This window comes from Amblyomma mixtum, chromosome 1 (genome assembly GCF_055824585.1).
Source record: "Amblyomma mixtum isolate Tamu chromosome 1, ASM5582458v1, whole genome shotgun sequence".
Taxonomy (NCBI): Eukaryota; Metazoa; Arthropoda; class Arachnida; order Ixodida; family Ixodidae; genus Amblyomma; species Amblyomma mixtum.
In genome coordinates this window covers 203,561,933-203,580,548 of record NC_143012.1, presented here as the reverse complement: position 1 = coordinate 203,580,548, position 18,616 = coordinate 203,561,933, and the positions used below count along the sequence as shown (strand labels likewise).

Below are 18,616 nucleotides of genomic sequence, written 5' to 3'. Positions count from 1 at the left end.
TTGGCCTTTAAAGTCCTGAAGGGACGCATAAGCCGCGTGACATCGTAGTGGAGGGCTCCTGATTAATTTCGACGACTTCGGGTTCTTCAATGCGCGACCACATCGAACAGCCCAAAGGAGCAGTTTGCGTTTCACCTCAATCGCAGTATGGCCGCCGAGGTCGGAATCGAACCGCCACCTTGGTATCAGCAGCCTAACGCCAGTCACTGAGCCACCGCGCCGCGTTTATTTAAGAGATAAGACGTTCGTTTGCATTTTGTAACGGTCACAAAACATGACCAAGTTATTTTAATCAGTTAATAGTGCATTTTCTAATACTTTTTTGTTACTGTCAAACTAATCCAATTGGCTTGTACTGGAGTAGAGTAAAGCTTAGCAAATAAAAAGCGGAATAAGCCAGATGTAGTCCAGTCAAGTTAAGATGAATATACCCCGTACTGCACATTAGCTTGTTTCAAGAACTGAAAGCCATACGTTTCAGAGAAATGTTGTAAACAAAGATAGAAAGCTTTTCTGCTCCAGTAATACAAAGTGATAAGCCTAAACATTTCGTCGCTTCACTAAAGATACAACATTCTCTAAGTCTACCTGGAATATAAGTATAATCGGATTAAGCGCGTATTTTAAGCGTCCGAGAGGCGTTTCAAAGAATTTGAAGGCGTCTTAAGACCGCGCATCTCTGCTTAAGACGGCGAAGGTTGCACGAGGCGTAACGCACGGGGTTCTTGCAGGAAGTGGTCACGTAATCAGGGACCAACCAAATGCACGCTGTAGCGCTGACATGCAAGTAAGATCTCTACTTTAAGCTACCCGAGCGGTATTCGTCCGCTGCGACAAACATGAATTAATGCAGTCGTTTGATACATAATGATTTTACCGGCTAGTGGGTTGAGTATAGGGTATCCGCTTATTAAGTCGAGTAACCGCCGTATCTCGTGCAGCAGAGAACATCGCGCTCCTTCCTGATATAACCTCTTCTCCTGCTGATGGGGATCACCATGCTTTGCGGTTCCCGGCGAACGCCGGATTGTGGGTGTGTGCCACTAGACACCCGAACCACAACAGCTACGACATGTATTCAGTAGGGGTGTGCGATATATTCGAAATTTTCGAATATAATTCGAATATTATATTTATAGTATTCGTATTCGATTCGAAATCAAAGTATTCGTGTTCTATCGAATATTCCACCCGACGCGAATATTTGTATCTAGCCGATTATTCATTGTGAGCACCGGCGTTCATTTCGGTCCGCAAGCCCTACCGACAGAGACATAACAACAAGGCGGCGCCCAGAGCAATGCGCATTCCTTCCTCCAAGGGCCATGCCGTAGCTGACTGCGCTGATGAGCTTCTTTGTGGCTATACCTGCGAAATATTTATAGTCAAAGCTGTGCACGAAGTACCTCGCAATACCTGCCACTTCAGTGCCAAGTGAGAGGGCATTTTCTCTGGCTGGAGGAGTCGTTTCAGCTAGAAAGGTACTACTTCTGGCTGACCATGTGGAGCAGCGGGTTTTCCGTCACGACAACCTTTTATGTTCATCCCAGCAACGCGCGTCCGTGCTGATGGCAAGGTAGCCTTAATCAAGGCTGTGTACCTGCTATCTTCTTTGATATTTCTACTCTTCTAAGAATATTGTTCGATACTGATACTTTTTGTGCAGCCACACACACCTTTTGTGTTCATTTAATCATCGATAGTTGAACTGTGATGTTCTTGGGTGCTCAAACAAATGTTTTGTAGTGGTGAAATGCGTCTGTTCTTGATTATTCGATATTCGATTCGATATTCGGAGCCAAGTATTCGTATTCGATTCGTATTCGAAGAATTTAATATTCGCACACCCCTAGTATTCAGAACATGAAAATGGCCGCAGCGACTTCACCGCGCACCACTAATAATGTATTGAATGTCAAATATGATGAGGAAGTTGGAAGACTACCTTAGTCCCGGCGATCCGGAGCACATTGTTAGCTACCTCTCCAACGGCTGGCAGCTCGATGGCTGAGACGGAATCAAGCTGTAAAAGGTCTCTGGCGCTGAGTCGGAGCATGACAAGGTTGCACTGTCACGTAATTGTTGCGCATTTAAATGGACCGGTAGTATGAACGAACGTACCGCCAGAAACAAAAGACATAACAGAAAAATGCGCGAAGTTTCAAACTCACTTGATCAATGCTCTGGATTTCTCCGAGCAGAGTCGGATCGCAGCCACGAAACCAGACTGTCAGTGCCACTCCCATGCCGAGGCCCACAATGTAGAGCAGAACGAGGAAGACTGCACTCGTGACGGCAGTTCTGCGCAAGAGATCAGAAACACAACTCTAGCATTAGTGCTGCGAAAACGTAGCGCAGGTACCTGCGAGGAAGTAAAGGGGGTGGTACTTTTGATGTATTGGTTGAGACGTCCAGTATTTAAGCTCATCAATGAAGATAAAGATTTGAGCTCCGACGGTGGCCTCTCCAGAATGCTGTATACAGGGTTTGCTTCTGTGAGCCTCGTGCTAGATTTGCACACTGAAAAACCCACCACGGAATTCAAATTCGGTTTGTATAAGTGTTGAGACAGAATAAGCATCACGTGAAGGTTTCGTACTTTGCTCGGACGAAGTCCTTTATAAATAGCAAATGAATTCAAAAACAGAGTTTATGTCCTGCTCTAAAATCACACGGTTCTGCCTCCGTTCGACAACGCCAAAACATCTCAAAGAAGAGCTCGAAAAAGGACCGTAAAATAATAAGATATAGAAAAGACACACGAGCGCTGTGTCGACGAATACGTGGACTATTTCCATGAAATTCTTAGTATTGCTCCTGATTTTTTCTACAATTCTTAATAGTAGGCTTTTGAGTCAGAAGACCACTCTTTTCGACATAGTAATGTGAGTGGTGTGAAGTGCGTTAGAATACTTATAAGACGTGCTTATTAGCAGGCTGCTTAATTAACTAATATTGAATAGCTAACTTTTTGACTGCTACTGTTAGTAGGCTCCTTACTTATCGAGAGGCGTGTTGCTCGCCGTCAGTAATATCGGTATAAGTTATTAGAATTTCGAAAACACGATTATCGTGTACATCGTGGCTCGAAAAAATTTGCACCATTTCCCACGCCATTGGAAAATTGCGCATCTGGGGATAAAAAACACAGACATAAATCAAATCGCGTCGCCGCGTGACGCATGTGCCATGGAGTTGCGACAGCAGCTCATTTTCTCTAGAGCAGAACGATGAAATCCGGCACACGACAATCGGTCTGGGGTTTTGGTTCTTTTTAGAACCAATGCCTGTTACGTCAAGTGCCGTGCAACTAAAGGCGGAGACACAAGCAGGTGCAGGATGAGACATCAGCAGAAAGCTCAAGACCGCATCGGTATCTGAATAAGTTAGGCAGACAAATAAACGCACGAATGTCACGTTTGGCGTGATAGATAGCGAAATGTGACTTAGCAGCAGATGTATCTTTGACAGAAGGCTGCAGGCGGAGATCGTAGTAACTAGTGCAAACTTTGAATGGGTGCCACAGCAAGTGGAAGCAAAATTTTTCATTGCGCCAAATGTCGGTCGAACACCTTTACTTCAAACAAACACGTCGATTTGGTTTTATTTATTGTGCGCCTTGCATAATTAAGGAAGTGCACGAGTTAACGACACCCTAGTCGAAATCAAGAGGAAGAAATGGGCTTGGGCAGGGATTGTAATGCGAAGGCAAGATAGCCGCTGGTCCTTAAGAGTAACGGAGGGGATTCCAAGAAAAGGCAAGCGTAGGAAGGCGGGGGGGGGGGGGGGGGTGCAGAAAAAGTTGGGTGGGCAGATAAGATTCAAAAGTTTGCGGGGATACGGTGGCCGCAGCTGACAAAGGAAAGGATTATTTGGATAGACATGGGGGGCGGGGACTTTGGCCTGCAGTGGGCGTAGTCAGGCTGACGATGATGATAACATGAAAGTCAGTCTCGCGCGAAGCGAGAAGAGGACTGACGAAGTTGCCACGGACATATGTGTGGATTTGATTCAGTGAAATGTCGCCAATATGACGTGAGAAGGGATCTGGAAAAATGGCACGGCGTCATAAAAACGACATAAAACGCCATAAAAACGTTTTCCGTTCATTTAATATATTACGCGACAGCGTATTCGAAATTTTCAGTCAAAAATCCGTCGGCGTTGTTGGCACTGCGTGTGGGAAATAATCAGGGCTGCGTAAAAAAAAAATCGTATCGAGCGAACCGTTTGCCGCAGAATGTTCAAGATGGTGTCGTACGATTCATCGTTTTCTGCAGCATAAACTTCCCAGTTGTGTTAGAGCCATAGCTCGTGACAGGGATTCGAACCGGCGACCTATAATCGAGGGCTGCTTAAAAAAAATCCTATCATGCGCAGTTCGGGTGTCCACAGAGATATATAAGTGATACGGTTACTACGTCCTTCCCTTTCCTCAAAGCGCCGAACGGGAGATGGCGTTCGGTGTGCTCCCTGGCAGCGCTGCAACAGGATCACGTTCCACTCTTAAATACGAAGCTTAAACGTTCTCTACGTTTTTTCTCTAGCAGTACCCTAATGTAGGTTTTTGGAGCAGGTGAGGTATTAGCCCTACAGCAACTGAGCTTTTCTGCAGTCATTCGCACATATAGCGCATTAGTTTAGTTTGGTGAAATTAGCAAGCCTTATGCTGCGTTACCCCAAACATCTAGCTTCGACAAACGACATGCTCCACACAAAACGTAAAATACCTTCGGGCTTCTTGGAGTGTCCGAGAAGCGAGCAGTCTCCGGGTGACCATTTGGTCGAGACACAGTCGATAGATGGTTGCTGCCATCGCGCCCCAGAAGCAGGACCAAACGTTTTCGTCGTTGGTCAGGTCAAAGCTGAAGCTGTTGGAGAAAGATGAAAGGGATTCTCTTCTGAAAGCGAATTGCTTTGCGTTGACCTCTTGGCTCTTCGAGGTTATTGAAATAATGTAGATAAGCGCAAGGCAGATTCCGAGAGCACGAAAAGTGATTATAACAGGCGAAATAAATTAACACAATAACACAATAAATTAACATTAACAATAACATTAACAATAACATTAACAATAACATTAACAATATCATTAACAATAACATTAACAATAACATTAACACAATAAATTAATTAATTACATGAAGTTACAAAAATCGACTACAAATACTTAAAATGGAACTTGGATTTCCTGCGGCTTTCATTCAAAAAAATGCAATTTGCAAACAATTAAAGCGTACTCTATATCAGAGCTCTCGGAAATGTATTTTTATCGTGCTTTCATGCCTCATATGTATCGTATTTCGGTTTTGCTGCCTTTCTGTTGTCTTGCTGGCTCTATTTTATTTCATTTAAGCTCTTCTAACGATCTATCAATATACTGTGGTGCTGTATACTTTGTGAATAATGTTTAATTTTACTTGCATTGTATATGTTGTATTTTCAAGAGTACCAATATGTCATCCTGCTGAGCACAGTACGGCTGGTGAAGCCTGCTCAGCCAAAAGTCGTTCGACTTTGTGCCGTCACCCTGCACCTAGTACGCCTGAATAAAATCTCAATCAATCAATTAAATCAATAGAAAAGTGGCATCTGTGTGCGCGTGGAGAAACCAGAGCAAAATTCGCCTTTTACATTGTGATAACTGCAGATCATGCAGAAAAAAAAACGAAAACAAACTTACTCGGCAATGTAATCTCCAAAGTTCAGATCACTTATTGGCTGAACTGTTGAGTTTGAAGAGAGTGAGTCGATTACAACCTTCGCTATAAGAGTGGTCGGAGCGACCAGAATAAATAGGAACTGCATGCAATCTGTCCACACCACGCCACGAAGTCCACCCTGGGTACAGAAAAAATAAAACGGGTGGTTTCGGCAAGATTTGCTTCAGTGAAATAACTGAATACACAGATATATTTTAACAGCTTCAGGATATTCTGCAGCAGCTCGTACATGGTTTGAAGCCATCGTGGTGAAGCATTACAAATGCATCTGAACACAGGGAAGCAAGCAAACAAAAAAAATCGTTGCATTCTTACCAGTGCCGTGTACAGCGTTCCCGAAAGTCCTATGAGGACATTGCACCAGAAAAGAGGGGCTTTGAACACTGCAATATAGAAGAAGAGCAGTTGACAAAGGCCGCAAAAAGGGGAAATGGCATGCATTTCGTTATGGGTATTGGTGGTGTGGTCTACAAAACATAACGTTGCTAATATTGTGACTGTCCTTCAAAACGAACGCCTCGGATGTAAGCAAAGTAAGACAGGTTTTTCAGTTCGGACGTTCATAGTGTGATGACGAAGTGCCCGCGCGGTAGCGGGACTGCCGCCTGCTGGAGCTTCCGTTACGACAGCTTGGTCTAAGTCTGTCTGCCGGGGTTGCTCTGTCTCTTGGGGCTTCCTCTCTTGGGCACAGCAACTGGAATGTGCTCTCCGCCATGCAAAACTTCCTTACAGACACTAAACGGCTGCCGTCTTAAGCTCTGCTCTTTCTCACGATCAATATTCCTCTGGAACGAAAGCTTTCTAAAACGTGGAATATTTAGCCCCGTTCTCTATTTCAGTCACCGATCTCACAGCATTTGTTTAGCCTATTTCAATTACACATCTGAGATCCTTTCATTTATTTCCTAATTGCTATTATTATCATAATTATTTTATTTTTCCCCACCATTATTTTCTTGCTTAACATTTTGTGCACCTATCAGTTGCCGCCTGTGTCTTGGCCAATCCCCCGCAGTGGGTACGCGCCATTATCTAGAGGACAACAACAACCACGACTGCTCTCGGCGAGCGCGCGCTTCCTGTTGGTGCGGTTGGAACGACTGACTGCCGGTGGACGCCGTTCAGCGCTTTGTGCTCTGTGCTGTGCTCTGCTTTGTGTTCTGTGCCCGAAAAACCCATTACAAGTGGTGGAGGTGAACTCTGATCCCGTCCTGGAGCTGAGGAACGGCACCGTTACCACCCAAATGCCGAGAGACACAGCCCCGCCACCACCGCCTACGCCATCGGTACCGCCAGCACCTGTTATCTGCGCTGGCATGCTTCGGCAGCGAGACCCAGCTGTCTTCAGCGGCACAGGTGGCAGTGATGCCGAAGATTGGCTGGCGTCCTACGAGCGGGTAAGCACACACAACCGCTGGGACGATAACATGAAGCTTAACAACGTTATTTTCTACCTTGCTGACGTCGCCAACCTCTGGTTCCGCAACCATGAAGCAGACATAACCGCCTGGTCGGCTTTCAAAACGAGCTTTGCTTTGGCCGTCCTGGTGTGCGCAAGCTCCGCGCTGAACAGCGCTTGCGTGAGCGGGCGCAGCAGCCAGGTGAGACGTTCACCAGCTACGTGGAAGACTTCGTAGACCTGTGGAAGGGCGTCAATTCTGAGATGTCTGAAGCCGATAAGATCCGGCACATTATGAAAGGCATCGACGAGGACGCCTTTGAAATGCTTCTTGCCAGGCAACCGGACACCGTTGCCTCCGTCATCAGCTTGTGCCAGAGCTACGAGGAGCTCCGCAAGCAACGCGTCCTCGCTCGTCGCCCTATACGGCAGGCCGAGGTACTATCCGCGGATGCCGTGGTCGCTGGAGAGCCCCAGTTCACGCAGGAGGTGAAGCGGTTTATCCGTGAAGAAGTTGCACGTCAATTCGCGCTCGTGCATGCGCCCCAGCACCGTCACCAGCACTTCCGCCGGCCTTTCAACAAACCATCCAGGCACAGGTCGCAGACGCCCTGCAGATCGCGGCTGCCGTGCCACCCGTCCCTCAGCAGGCAGTGGCTGCCCCGCTTACCTGCGCCGCCGTCCTGTCCCGCCCGGCTCCTCATACCGCGGGCATTTTCTCCGACGCCACAGCAGCTCCGCCGCCTTTGGCACCACGACCTGTCCAGACGTATCGGGTTTCTGCCCCGCCATCGTCGCCGCACATGGCGTCGGCCCCACTTCCCTACGGTCGTCCATGGTGCACTCGCGACAACAGGCCCATTTGTTTTGCCTGTGGCATTGCCGGACATGTCGCTCGCTACTACCGCAATCACTCCTATTATCAGCCTACTGACGTCATGACGCTATCAGCATACGGACCTTACACGCAGCACTACCGCATGCAGCCTATTTCGCCACCATCTTCGTTCACAAGTGACAACCAGTCCGCAACGCCGCACCACTCCCATTCTCCGCGGCGCCGTTTCATTTCCCCGATGCGCCGCCGCGTCAGCCCCAGTGAAGCGGAAAGCTAGTGAGCGCAGTTCCCGAGGCAAGAGCTGCGCCTTCGGCGAACTTTACAAGGCCTCTGACGTCCCCCGCCAATGTCGTTGATGTAGTCGTAGACGGTGTTGCGACGTGTGCCTTGATTGACACCGGAGCAGCCGTATCAGTTATAGACGCGAAATTTTGCCGCCGCATCAAGAAAGTTCTGACGCCATTCTCTGGTATTTTACTGCGTACTGCTGACGCCCAGCAAATTCAACCGCTCACCGCTTGCACTGCATGAGTTGCTATCCAAGACGTCATCTACGCAATTGAGTTCGTAGTACTCTCCACCTGCTCGCATGACGTCATTCTTGGGTGGGACTTCCTGTCGGAACACTCAGCTGTCGTCGACTGCGCCCGTGCTGAAGTCACACTCTCTCTCCTACCCGACGACTCCACGGCCGAAACCGCCGAGTATCCGGACAAACTTCTCCTTTCCCATGATGTCGAACTTCCTGCTTCCTCGTCCGTTGTAGTCTCCCGGTCCTGTGTCTCTACAGCCGACCCACCCGACACACCTGTACTCTTCACTCCCTCGGAATTGTTCGTTCGCCGCAGGAACCTACCGCTTCCCTTCGCTGTCCTCACGATGACTTCCGGAACCGCAACCATGCTCATCAGCAATCATCTGCCGTCTCCTTTGACTCTGCTTCGTGGTGAATGCATTGGGTACGTAGCATCGGCTGAACTCCTACAAGTCGTTGAAGAAGCCGAGGCCGCTCCTACACCATCGCTCGATGCTCTCACTCTGGCTCCCCTGTCACACCGACCGTCCTCTGATGTCCTGTACAGTGCTATCGATGTAGACCTTCATTCTGCGTGCCGTGACCAGCTGTTCGCCCTTTTGTGCGAATTTCGTTCGTCTTTTGATGCGTGCCAAACTCCCCTCGGCCGTGATACCGCTGTCACACATACCATCGATACTGGCACCCATCCTCCTCTGCGCCAGCGACCATATCGCGTGTCCGCTCCGGAGCGTCGCGTCATCACCGAGCAAGTGGACGACATGTTAGAGCGCGGAATTATTCAGCCCTCGAAGAGCCCATGGTCTTCCCCGGTCGTTCTCGTTCGAAAGAAAGACAGCTCTATCCGATTTTGCGTGGATTATTGACGGCTGAATACTGTAACCCGGAAAGACGTTTATCCTCTGCCACGCATAGATGACGCCCTCGATTGCCTACAAGGAGCAGAATTTTTTTCGTCCCTCGATCTGAGATCTGGTTATTGGCAAACACCCATGGCCGAATATGATCGCGCAAAAACAGCATTCGTCACGCCTGATGGGTTATATGAGTTCAACGTAATGCCGTTTGGGCTTTGCAATGCCCCTGCTACATTCGAAAGAATGATGGACAAAGTCCTGCGGGGCCTACGCTGGAAGACGTGCCTCTGCTACCTTGACGACGTCGTCGTGTTCTCGGCCGACTTTTCGACACATCTGACTCGCCTGCGCCAAGTGCTCACTTGCCTCACCGCCGCAGGGCTGCAATTAAATTTGAAAAAATGCCATTTCGGAGCTCGCCAACTGACCATCCTCGGTCACATCGTCTCTAAACACGTCATCCTTCCGGATCCCGCAAAACTTCGTGCAGTCGCCGAATTTCCGAAGCCGTCCACGCCCAAAGAACTGCGGAGTTTCATCGGCCCATGCTCATATTTTCGGCGCTTCATCCGGAATTTCGCCACCATCATTTCACCTTTGACGCGACTTCAAGCCCGAAATTCCTTGTCGTCGTGGTGCTCCAAATGTGGTGACGCTTTCGCTACAATGCGCCGGCTCCTTACTTCACCACCCATACTTCGCCATTACGACCCGAACGCTCCAACCGAGATCCACACGGATGCTAGTGGCATTGGCATTGGTGCTGGGCTTGCACAACGGAAGCCTGGGTTTCATGAATGTGTCGTCGCCTAAGCCAGCCGCACACTATCTAAAGCCGAGATCAATTACTCCGTGTCCGAAAAATAATGTTTGGCCATTTTGAGGGCAATAACCAAATTTCTACCATATCTCTACGGCCGCCTCTTCGACGTAATCACCGACCACCATGCTTTATGCTGGCTATCGTCCTTGAAGGATCCATCCGGCCGACTTGGTCGTTGGGCACTGCGACTTCAGGAGTACGACATTCGAGTCATCTACCGTTCCGGACGCAAGCACTCTGACGCAGACGCCCTCTCCCGCTCACCACTACTTGCCAACGATGCGACCCTCTCTAGCATTGACCCCGCGCTCTCTTCGTTACGCCCTCCATACATGCATCTGGAGCAGCGCAAAGACGCCTGGATAACCTCTCTCGTGCACCTTCTCTCCGGCCGCACTACGTCAGCGCCCTCCCGCTCGCTTCGTCGTCAAGCCCGCCACTTCACTCTGCGAGACGGTCTTCTTTATCGCCGGAATTACATGCCAGATGTTCGAAAATGGCTGCTTGTCATACCTCGCCGCTTACGCTCTGAAGTCTGCGCATCTTTTCATGCCGCACCCCAGAACGCTTATGCTGGTCTCTTAAAAACATACACGCGCCTTCGGCACCGGTACTACTGGCGCGGCATGTATACCTTTCTACGAAAGTATATTCGCTCATGCCTTGACTGCCAACGCCGCAAGTCACCACCGCATTGGCCTTTCAGGGCCATTGCAGCCTTTACCTTGCCCTGCCCGTCCGTTTGACCGTGTGGGCATCGACCTTTATGGGCCTCTGCCGCCTTCTACTTCTGGTCACCGCTGGATTGTCGTCGCCGTCCACCATCTTACGAGCTATGCCGAGACGTCCGCTCTTTCGGCGGCTACAGCCAGAGAAGTCGCTTTATTCATTCTTCGCCACGGTGCTGCCCGCGAGCTTCTCAGCGATCGCTGCCGCGTGTTTTTATCAGACGTTGTTCAGGCGCTTCTACAAGAATGTCGCGTACTTCACAGAACAAGCACGGCGTACCATCCTGAGACGAACGGGCTGACCGAAAGGTTTAATCGGACGCTCGGTGACATGCTCACTATGTATGTCACTCCCGACCACTCTAACTGGGACCTCGCACTTCCATTTGTGACATACGCCTATAATACCGCCGTCCAGTCTACTACAGGGTTTGCGCCATTCTTCCTCCTTTATGGACGCGAACCTACCTGCTTGATTGACACCATTCTCCCCTACCATCCTGACGCATCTGACTGCTCGCCTGCTTCTGAAATCGCCAAGTACGCCGAAGAATGCCGCCAACTAGCCCGATCGCTCACGTGTGACGATCAACATCGTCAGAAAGAACGGCGTGATTCTGGTCAACCCTTTGCCCACCTACCTGCCGGCTCCCTTGTTTGGCTCTGGGTCCCTTCCAGACCTCCTGGCCTGTCGTCCAAGTTCCTAACCAAATATCACGGCCCCTACCGTGTTGTCTGTCAGAGTTCCCCCGTGAACTACGTTGTAGAACCTTTGACACCCTCCTCTGACCACCGCCGCCGTGGCCGTGAAACCGTTCACATCAGCCGCCTCAAGCCCTACCACGAACCCGTCATGTGCACCACGCCGTGAGTCGCCAGGATGGCTCCTCCTTCGGCGGGGGCCATTGTGATGACGAAGAAGTGTCCGCGCGGCATCGGGACTGCTCTCGGCGAGCGCGCGCTTCCTGTTGGTGCTGTTGGAACGACTGACTGCCGGTGGACGCCGTTCAGCGCTTTGTGCTCTGTGCCGTGCTGTGCTTTGAGTTCAGTGCCCGAAAAACCCATTACAATAGCAATTTCTTTAATGTATTTGTTCTCTTTTTTTGTCAACACGACAGGGTTAATTCGAGAGACATGGGAGAGGCCTTTGCCCTGCAGTGGGTGTAGTCAGGCTGCTGCTGCTGATGATGATGATTTGTCAACACATTTTTCTGCTTTTGTCACAGGTGACGCTTATTTTCTTGTCTTCGGCCTTTGCATTTCAGTCTTCTTTTTTTATTTCACTCGCCACACTACAATTCTTGAAAATATTTTCCTGAGTGCGTCGGGAGTAAAAACATTTTTTCAAGAGACCTACATGTTGTGAGATCTGCACAAGGAGTGTAGGGAAGCTTTCACTACCAAATCCGCCGCAAGCACAAATGCATTTCTGGCGGCATCAAGCGCGCAGTTGCATCAAGGTTTGCAAATCCCTTACGAAAAAATAGACGGACTACAGAGTTTCTATGGACTTCTGTGTATAAATTCTATAGACTGTCTATAGATAAATCTTAGAGAGTAGTCTATAGGTAATACAAATGAAATAGTCTGTAGACAATCTATAGATTATAAACTTTTAGTAGACATTTTTCCTATAGACAGTCTATAGACTATGAATAGACAAAAAGCAATATTTATTGGAAGTCACTAGAGTCAATAAGAAGTCTATAGACTGTCTATAGACCATTTTTATAAGCGCTGCGCTTCGCGTGAGTATTGCGCGAAATCTCGGTGCTGACGCTCACTCTGCCTTAAGGTTGGAGACTGCAACGTTTTGCACGCAGAAAAATTGGGGGCCTTCTTATTCACATCCTTAAATGTTTCTGTTTTCATCGTCATCATAATCAGCTTGACTACGCCCATAGCAGGGCAAAAGCTTCTACCGTATCTCTTCAGTTATACAGTTATACGCGCCCTGTGCTGGCTACGGCCACCCTATCACAGCAAACCTCAATCTCACCCCCCCCCCCCCCCCCCCTACGACCGCAAGCCATCCCTGTCTTGACTAGCAAGAATGGCGACCTTGCCTCTCTGTGCATTTTATAAAGATATCCGTCGTACAACAATTGCAGCAGCAATGCCGACGGGGAGAAAAATAGCAAAAACCAGCGACTGTGTGTTTAATTTTCGCACTTGAGTTGCTACAAACATAGTATACACCTCTTTATAAGAAGGAAGAAATTTTTGCGCGATATGCAATGCAAGGTAAGGGTTTTTAGTCAGCCTACCGCGCAACTAGGAGAATTTGTACGAAATGGACACAATGGACATTGTCACAAACGCACAACCATACAGATATCACAAATTTCGACGCTGCCTCAAAGAATGTTAACATAGAGTTTCCATGTCGGTAGATCTCACTTATTTGTTTGATTCCTTAATACCTTAGAGGTTAAATATATAGAGAGTTTATTTGTACTCTAATACCTTCTCAGTCTTCTAAACCTTTCCCGTGCCGAAGGCCCTCCTTACAGGTTTTGCCTCAAGCGACATTGTTCTTCATATGCCTATTCTTATCGGCACGCTCATGGTCATTTTCTTTTCTCGGATTTGTTATCGCATTTTTGGTACCTACAACATTTATTAATGAGACTATCTTTGCAGCATGAAGCGGCCGCTTTCGGGAAGCTTCATCGTGCTGCGGGTCCTTCAGCCATCGGTGCTATTATTAATCGGCTAAGACAGACTCTTCCCTAATTTCAGTTCCTTTTGCTCGGGCCAAAACGAAGGTTATGCAGCAAAGATTAAGGCAGATTACCTGACTGGCCCAGACGATCACCGAGGAAGCATTCGCTCTTTCTTTCTCATATAAGGTGAAAGGTGAACCCCTTTCTTGTCTTTGAAAAAAGCCTTTGCAAGTTCACATGCCATCTGGTCACGGCTTCTCAAAATTTTTGTTGTAATCAGCAAAGGCTGCATGGTTTGTTATGCTTGGCTTTAGAGCAAGCGGAGCAATGGGGGGAGGGGGGGGGGGGTGTAAAATATACTCTGCATTATTTGCCACACAAAGGTGTTGTTCTCTTAGTCGTTCATTACGGTTATGGTCGCTGTGGCAGAGAAGTTTCTGCAGCAGTTGAAAGATAGGCCATGAGAGGAAGATGGCCGCTCCAAATAATTATTTATTTGGAGCTGGCCTGATGGCCAGCGGTTCTTCGGTATTAGTGCAGGGTTTCCCACAATGTGAAGAACGTGCCGAATCAGTACGGTGCGCTCGTGGTGTTTCCTGCTCTGTGCAAGTTGGTCTCATCGTGCACAGATCATGCCAGAAATGATAAGCGTTCTGGACAGTATGAAGCCTTATGCCACTCCGGATGTAAGTGCTTGTCTAGGGCTGCATATGAAATCCCCCTATCCTTTGGAAAAGCATACAAAAGTCTAAAACGGACCGCTGTAGAAATCAGTGGCTGAGGGAACACCAGCTTTCTATGGAAAACAGCCAGGTACTAATTTGCCCCTGCACTTCTGCGCACGTTCTGAGGCTATGCGTAGCAAACCATGCCAGCCATTGCTGGCCAAGGCAAAACTTCAAACAACATGCCTTGACCAGGTGGCACGTGAACTTCCGGAGGAATTTTTTTTTTCACAGAAAGGAATGGGACAACTGTGTGAGCGAACCGTCTATCATCCTGTATCGGAAGACGGTTTTTGAGCTTCGCTTGAATCATGATTGGGCATATGTAGGTACAAAATGCATTTTCTTCCCACTAAAACAAGTCACGAGTTTTGCCTGACCCATACCGTTCACTTCCATGTTTCTTTTCCATAGTTCCTTTGTTAATAATGCATGAGACTTGCCCTTCAGCGCGTTCTATTGTGGCTTATATCCGCCCTTATGCCTTGTTATTTTTCTTCTTTGGTTACATGCATTAGCGCTGCTATTTTGCTTAGACTCTCTTGAGCTTAGTTAGAGACGAGGCGATTATAGTTTACTTTTCTGCATCCTTGCCTCCGCCAAAATTACAGCTACTAAAGCATTCTGTGACCCCACTCCTATTTAGCCCAATACGTGCGTGAGTATGACACGCTTGTAACGAGAAACAGTTTCCACATTTGTTACTGGTAAACTTCAAATCATGACCGAACGCAAAGATTTGGTTAGCCTTACCGGTGACAAGTGTCAGTGAGGCTGCAAAGATGGAAATGGCACCGATGCTTTGCTGAAACGAAAAAGTATCTGGTGAGTAACTCTTACGACACATGTTATTACTTATGAGCTTTGAAAGACAGGAAGGCAGTGGTTTAAAATAAATTGGTCAAGTGGTACGAAATGGTCCAATAATTATTCTCCTGAAGCAATGACTACCAATTCAATATAGCGCAGGAGTAAATAATAACTTAACTTTTACGCAAGCAACACCCCATAATTAGTAGCAAAAAGCATGCGATTTGCACTATGGGTACAGAAACTGAATTTTGTGCATTAACATGTAGAGGAGAGTTCACAATTTCAAAAGAAACCTTGATTTTTTTCATCTGCAGGAAACAGGTATTGCTATTTGCAAGCAAATTTCCGCCCGGTGTATACTTAGCTGCTTGCAATTACGTTTTTTTTCTTTGGCACGGACTAATGGAAACACCCTCAGCGCACAGTGACACAGTCGAGATAAGCGCATTTGCATCTGTATGCGCGTGCCGTATTTTTCATCGAGAAATGTAGCCTCTGATGCCGGAAACAAAAAACGTTATCGGTCAGTAAAATCTGTACTTCGATTTTTCCAGCATAGCTGTCGACGGGAACCACTTTGCACTATACGAAGTACAAATTAAATAATGAATTGAACTAGGCTTAGGAATGCCATTTTAGATTTGTTCCAAATTGCTCCTGCCGCCTATCACATTTCGCGCACGGCAGCGGCACTTTTTTTGGCAAATCTTCCGCAGTTTCCCTTCTGTACAAAGAAGCGCACTGCTGATTATTGCAAATCAAGAAGAATATAATGTACGTCAAATGGACGGCGGCGAGAATTCTTGAACGGAATCCACAAACTCGGATGATAACCTGGGATATCACTCGCCGTCAATCGACCAGAAAAAAAAAGACAATTAAGAACGTAGTGAAACGTCGATTACCGTGAGGAAGATGTAGATGGCGCATGCCGTCAGCGAGATGGTGGCATTAAACCGCAGGCGGATGTACTAAAAAGAGTGAAAAAAGCAATACCTGTACGAGTATACGAAAGGACCTGCCCGCACTGAAACTACCCATTGCGGGAGTAAGCAGATTTAGCGAACCGACAAAACACGAGCCCAAAACAAAAGCTAACATGATGGAACATTAATACAATTAAAAACTTTTGGCAACTGCTGTGTCGCACTGAATGCTTTCTTCAGTTTTTTTTTAATTGGCGGCTAGGCAATCATCGTGTTAAGCTTAGCACGACAGAAAGGACTCCCCGTCCGCCCCTTCACAAATGAATGAAAGAACAACATAGACAAGCGAGCGTTCAATGTGAGCTTATTCTGTGCTTACATGTTGTGCGAATCTAGCTTCAATATGCCTTCCACGACTGTCTCGCACAGCAGGGCAGATGCTATAATAAAGAACCGCAAGCGGATTCTTTGCAGAGAATAACATTCCCGAGGGACGTTTTAAGTAACTTACGCGCGAGAAATGCCAAATGAGTGCAATTCAATTCCAATTTCATTACAATTTTATTGTAATTCTTTACCAATTCTATTCTAATTCTATTCTATTCGTTTGTAGTTGGTGCAGTTGTAAGTACTACTGTTGACTATTACTCTTTCACGTTTCAAATTTTTCGCCTTTGACGTCATCAAAAGCGCGAGTTTTATAATGCCACCACTGTTTTGGGCAATGCCGAGTTTTCGTGTCGAAACAGCTCATGCATGTTTACGATATAACGGTGTTATAAATTTATCTTCATGCTGTAAACCAGCTAAATCTTCATTCCTCGGAAATTTATGCCGGAACCTTCAAGCAGAGGTCCGACGCCTTGAATGAAATACCAACGCTATTTTTCTGGTCCACACGGAAAGGTAGCCGGTCCCTCTGCTAATTTAAACTTCTCAAAATAACAAGCGCAGAGCAGCGTATGTATTTCACTATTATCCTTTTACATTTTGCTACCAAAGGCTTCTCGTTGATTACTGCTGTGTTTTTCGGGGACTTAAATCAGCCCAGAAAGCCGCGCAAAAAATTTAGATGGCTATATTCTCCTACACCTCACTAACCCGAATTGTTGGGCAAGAGGAAAGTGCCAGATTAATTTGGAGCCCCTAAACTTGCGGCTACAATTTTGATGCCAAAAACAGCGGAACTAGCCCCCGCTTTCTGTGACAAAGTGGCGTTTCCAAGATTTCATTTTTATGTTTGTATTGGAATGAAAGCCTGGAGAGATGTGCCGCAGATGCGACAAGCACTGCAGGCCGGCCCTGGCTGTGCTCAACGAGCGTAAGTATTGCCCATGCCCTTCCTCGTTTATCGTTAAAAACGGAATACCTACTTTAGTTTTATTGCTTACACCTGGCATCCTGTTTTCGCGTAACACGAATAACCAGCAAAACATTACTGCTTAGTGTGCACGTTGTGCACATAGCGTCTTGTTGATGACAATGACCTCTAATGGTCAGGGTTGTTGGAGGAAAATGGCTCTGAACGCCGATATGAAATAACGATGTTCTGATGTACTGTGGTGGTACAAGAAAGCACATATTGCGGGGCATATTTCAGTATTTTCAATAATGTCAACGGTAACAACCTCTTCGTACGAAAAGAACCTCACTGGACAGTAACTTTTTATGTCGCGAGATGCGACCAGGGGCCGTATTGTGTAAGCTATCCATTTTGACATCGCTATTCTGCTTTCGTCTGGTCCTCTGTCATTTGTCACTCAGATATACCCGCAGCTTTCCAGCGTCGCGGCCACATTCATTTATTTATTAATTTATTTCTTCAGGTCTAGCTGGCTTGAGACAAAGAGACAATGGGTTCTTTAGAGATTAGAGGACTTAGCAAAAGCGCACTAAAATGAATGCTATTGTAGCCTGGCACGACAGCAATGAGCACGTGTTAACTAACATGAAAGAAGCCACTGCCGATGTGAAATAACTAGCCCACCCAAAACTTGACGCCCCCTCATTCGTTAGGGTCGACGTATCAGACTCCGCTTTCGGCGCAGTCGGCGCGGGATTGCCGAGACAGGCCAGCGACAAGCGACACACGTGAGCGACCGGTTTTGGGCTACCTCTGAGTCCTTTGCCAGCAGACATTCGCCTGCCTTCAATGGCTGGTTCCGTGCCATCACGAGTTGAGAGAGTTGCGGCCCGCCCTGTGGAAGCTGCGAGCGCCCGGAGCAACCCGCCGCGTAACAGCCGCGCTGACCCGAGTCAGCAGTGGTTCGCGCCAGAGTTTCCACGCCGTACCGACCTGTGCACGACAACCGATGCCCTTCAGAAGCGTCATTGCATCCGTGCATCCGTGCCCACAGTTGCATCCGTGCGCACAACTGCTTCGGCGGCGCGCTGCCGCGTTGAGGTGGACCTCAGGTGCGTATTTGCTCAGGGAAGGCAATACAGTCCTTCTATTTGCAACATAACTATCTATGTAATGGATACGTGCACTGGGAATGTTTCTAGTTCTCTCGGAGAGAGCGCATGAGCGCGGCAAGACCAGACCGGATCCATTTCGGCTCGGTACTCGATCCTCGTAGAGGC

General features: G+C 47.7%; 1 protein-coding gene across 1 annotated transcript in view; it reads right to left on the bottom strand.

Annotated features, from left to right (window-relative positions):
* The window catches only part of LOC149370589 (sodium-coupled monocarboxylate transporter 1-like), a 51,622-nt gene that overhangs the window by 24,456 nt on the left and 8,550 nt on the right, over window positions 1-18,616 (bottom strand). The window contains exons 2-7 of the mRNA XM_089578076.1: window positions 16,013-16,078; window positions 15,048-15,099; window positions 6,039-6,106; window positions 5,684-5,841; window positions 4,731-4,871; window positions 2,172-2,301 (exon numbers count right to left, since the gene is read on the bottom strand). Of these exons, the coding sequence (XP_089434202.1) occupies window positions 2,172-2,301; window positions 4,731-4,871; window positions 5,684-5,841; window positions 6,039-6,106; window positions 15,048-15,099; window positions 16,013-16,078 (615 nt within the window). The remainder of the gene's footprint in view (window positions 1-2,171; window positions 2,302-4,730; window positions 4,872-5,683; window positions 5,842-6,038; window positions 6,107-15,047; window positions 15,100-16,012; window positions 16,079-18,616) is intronic.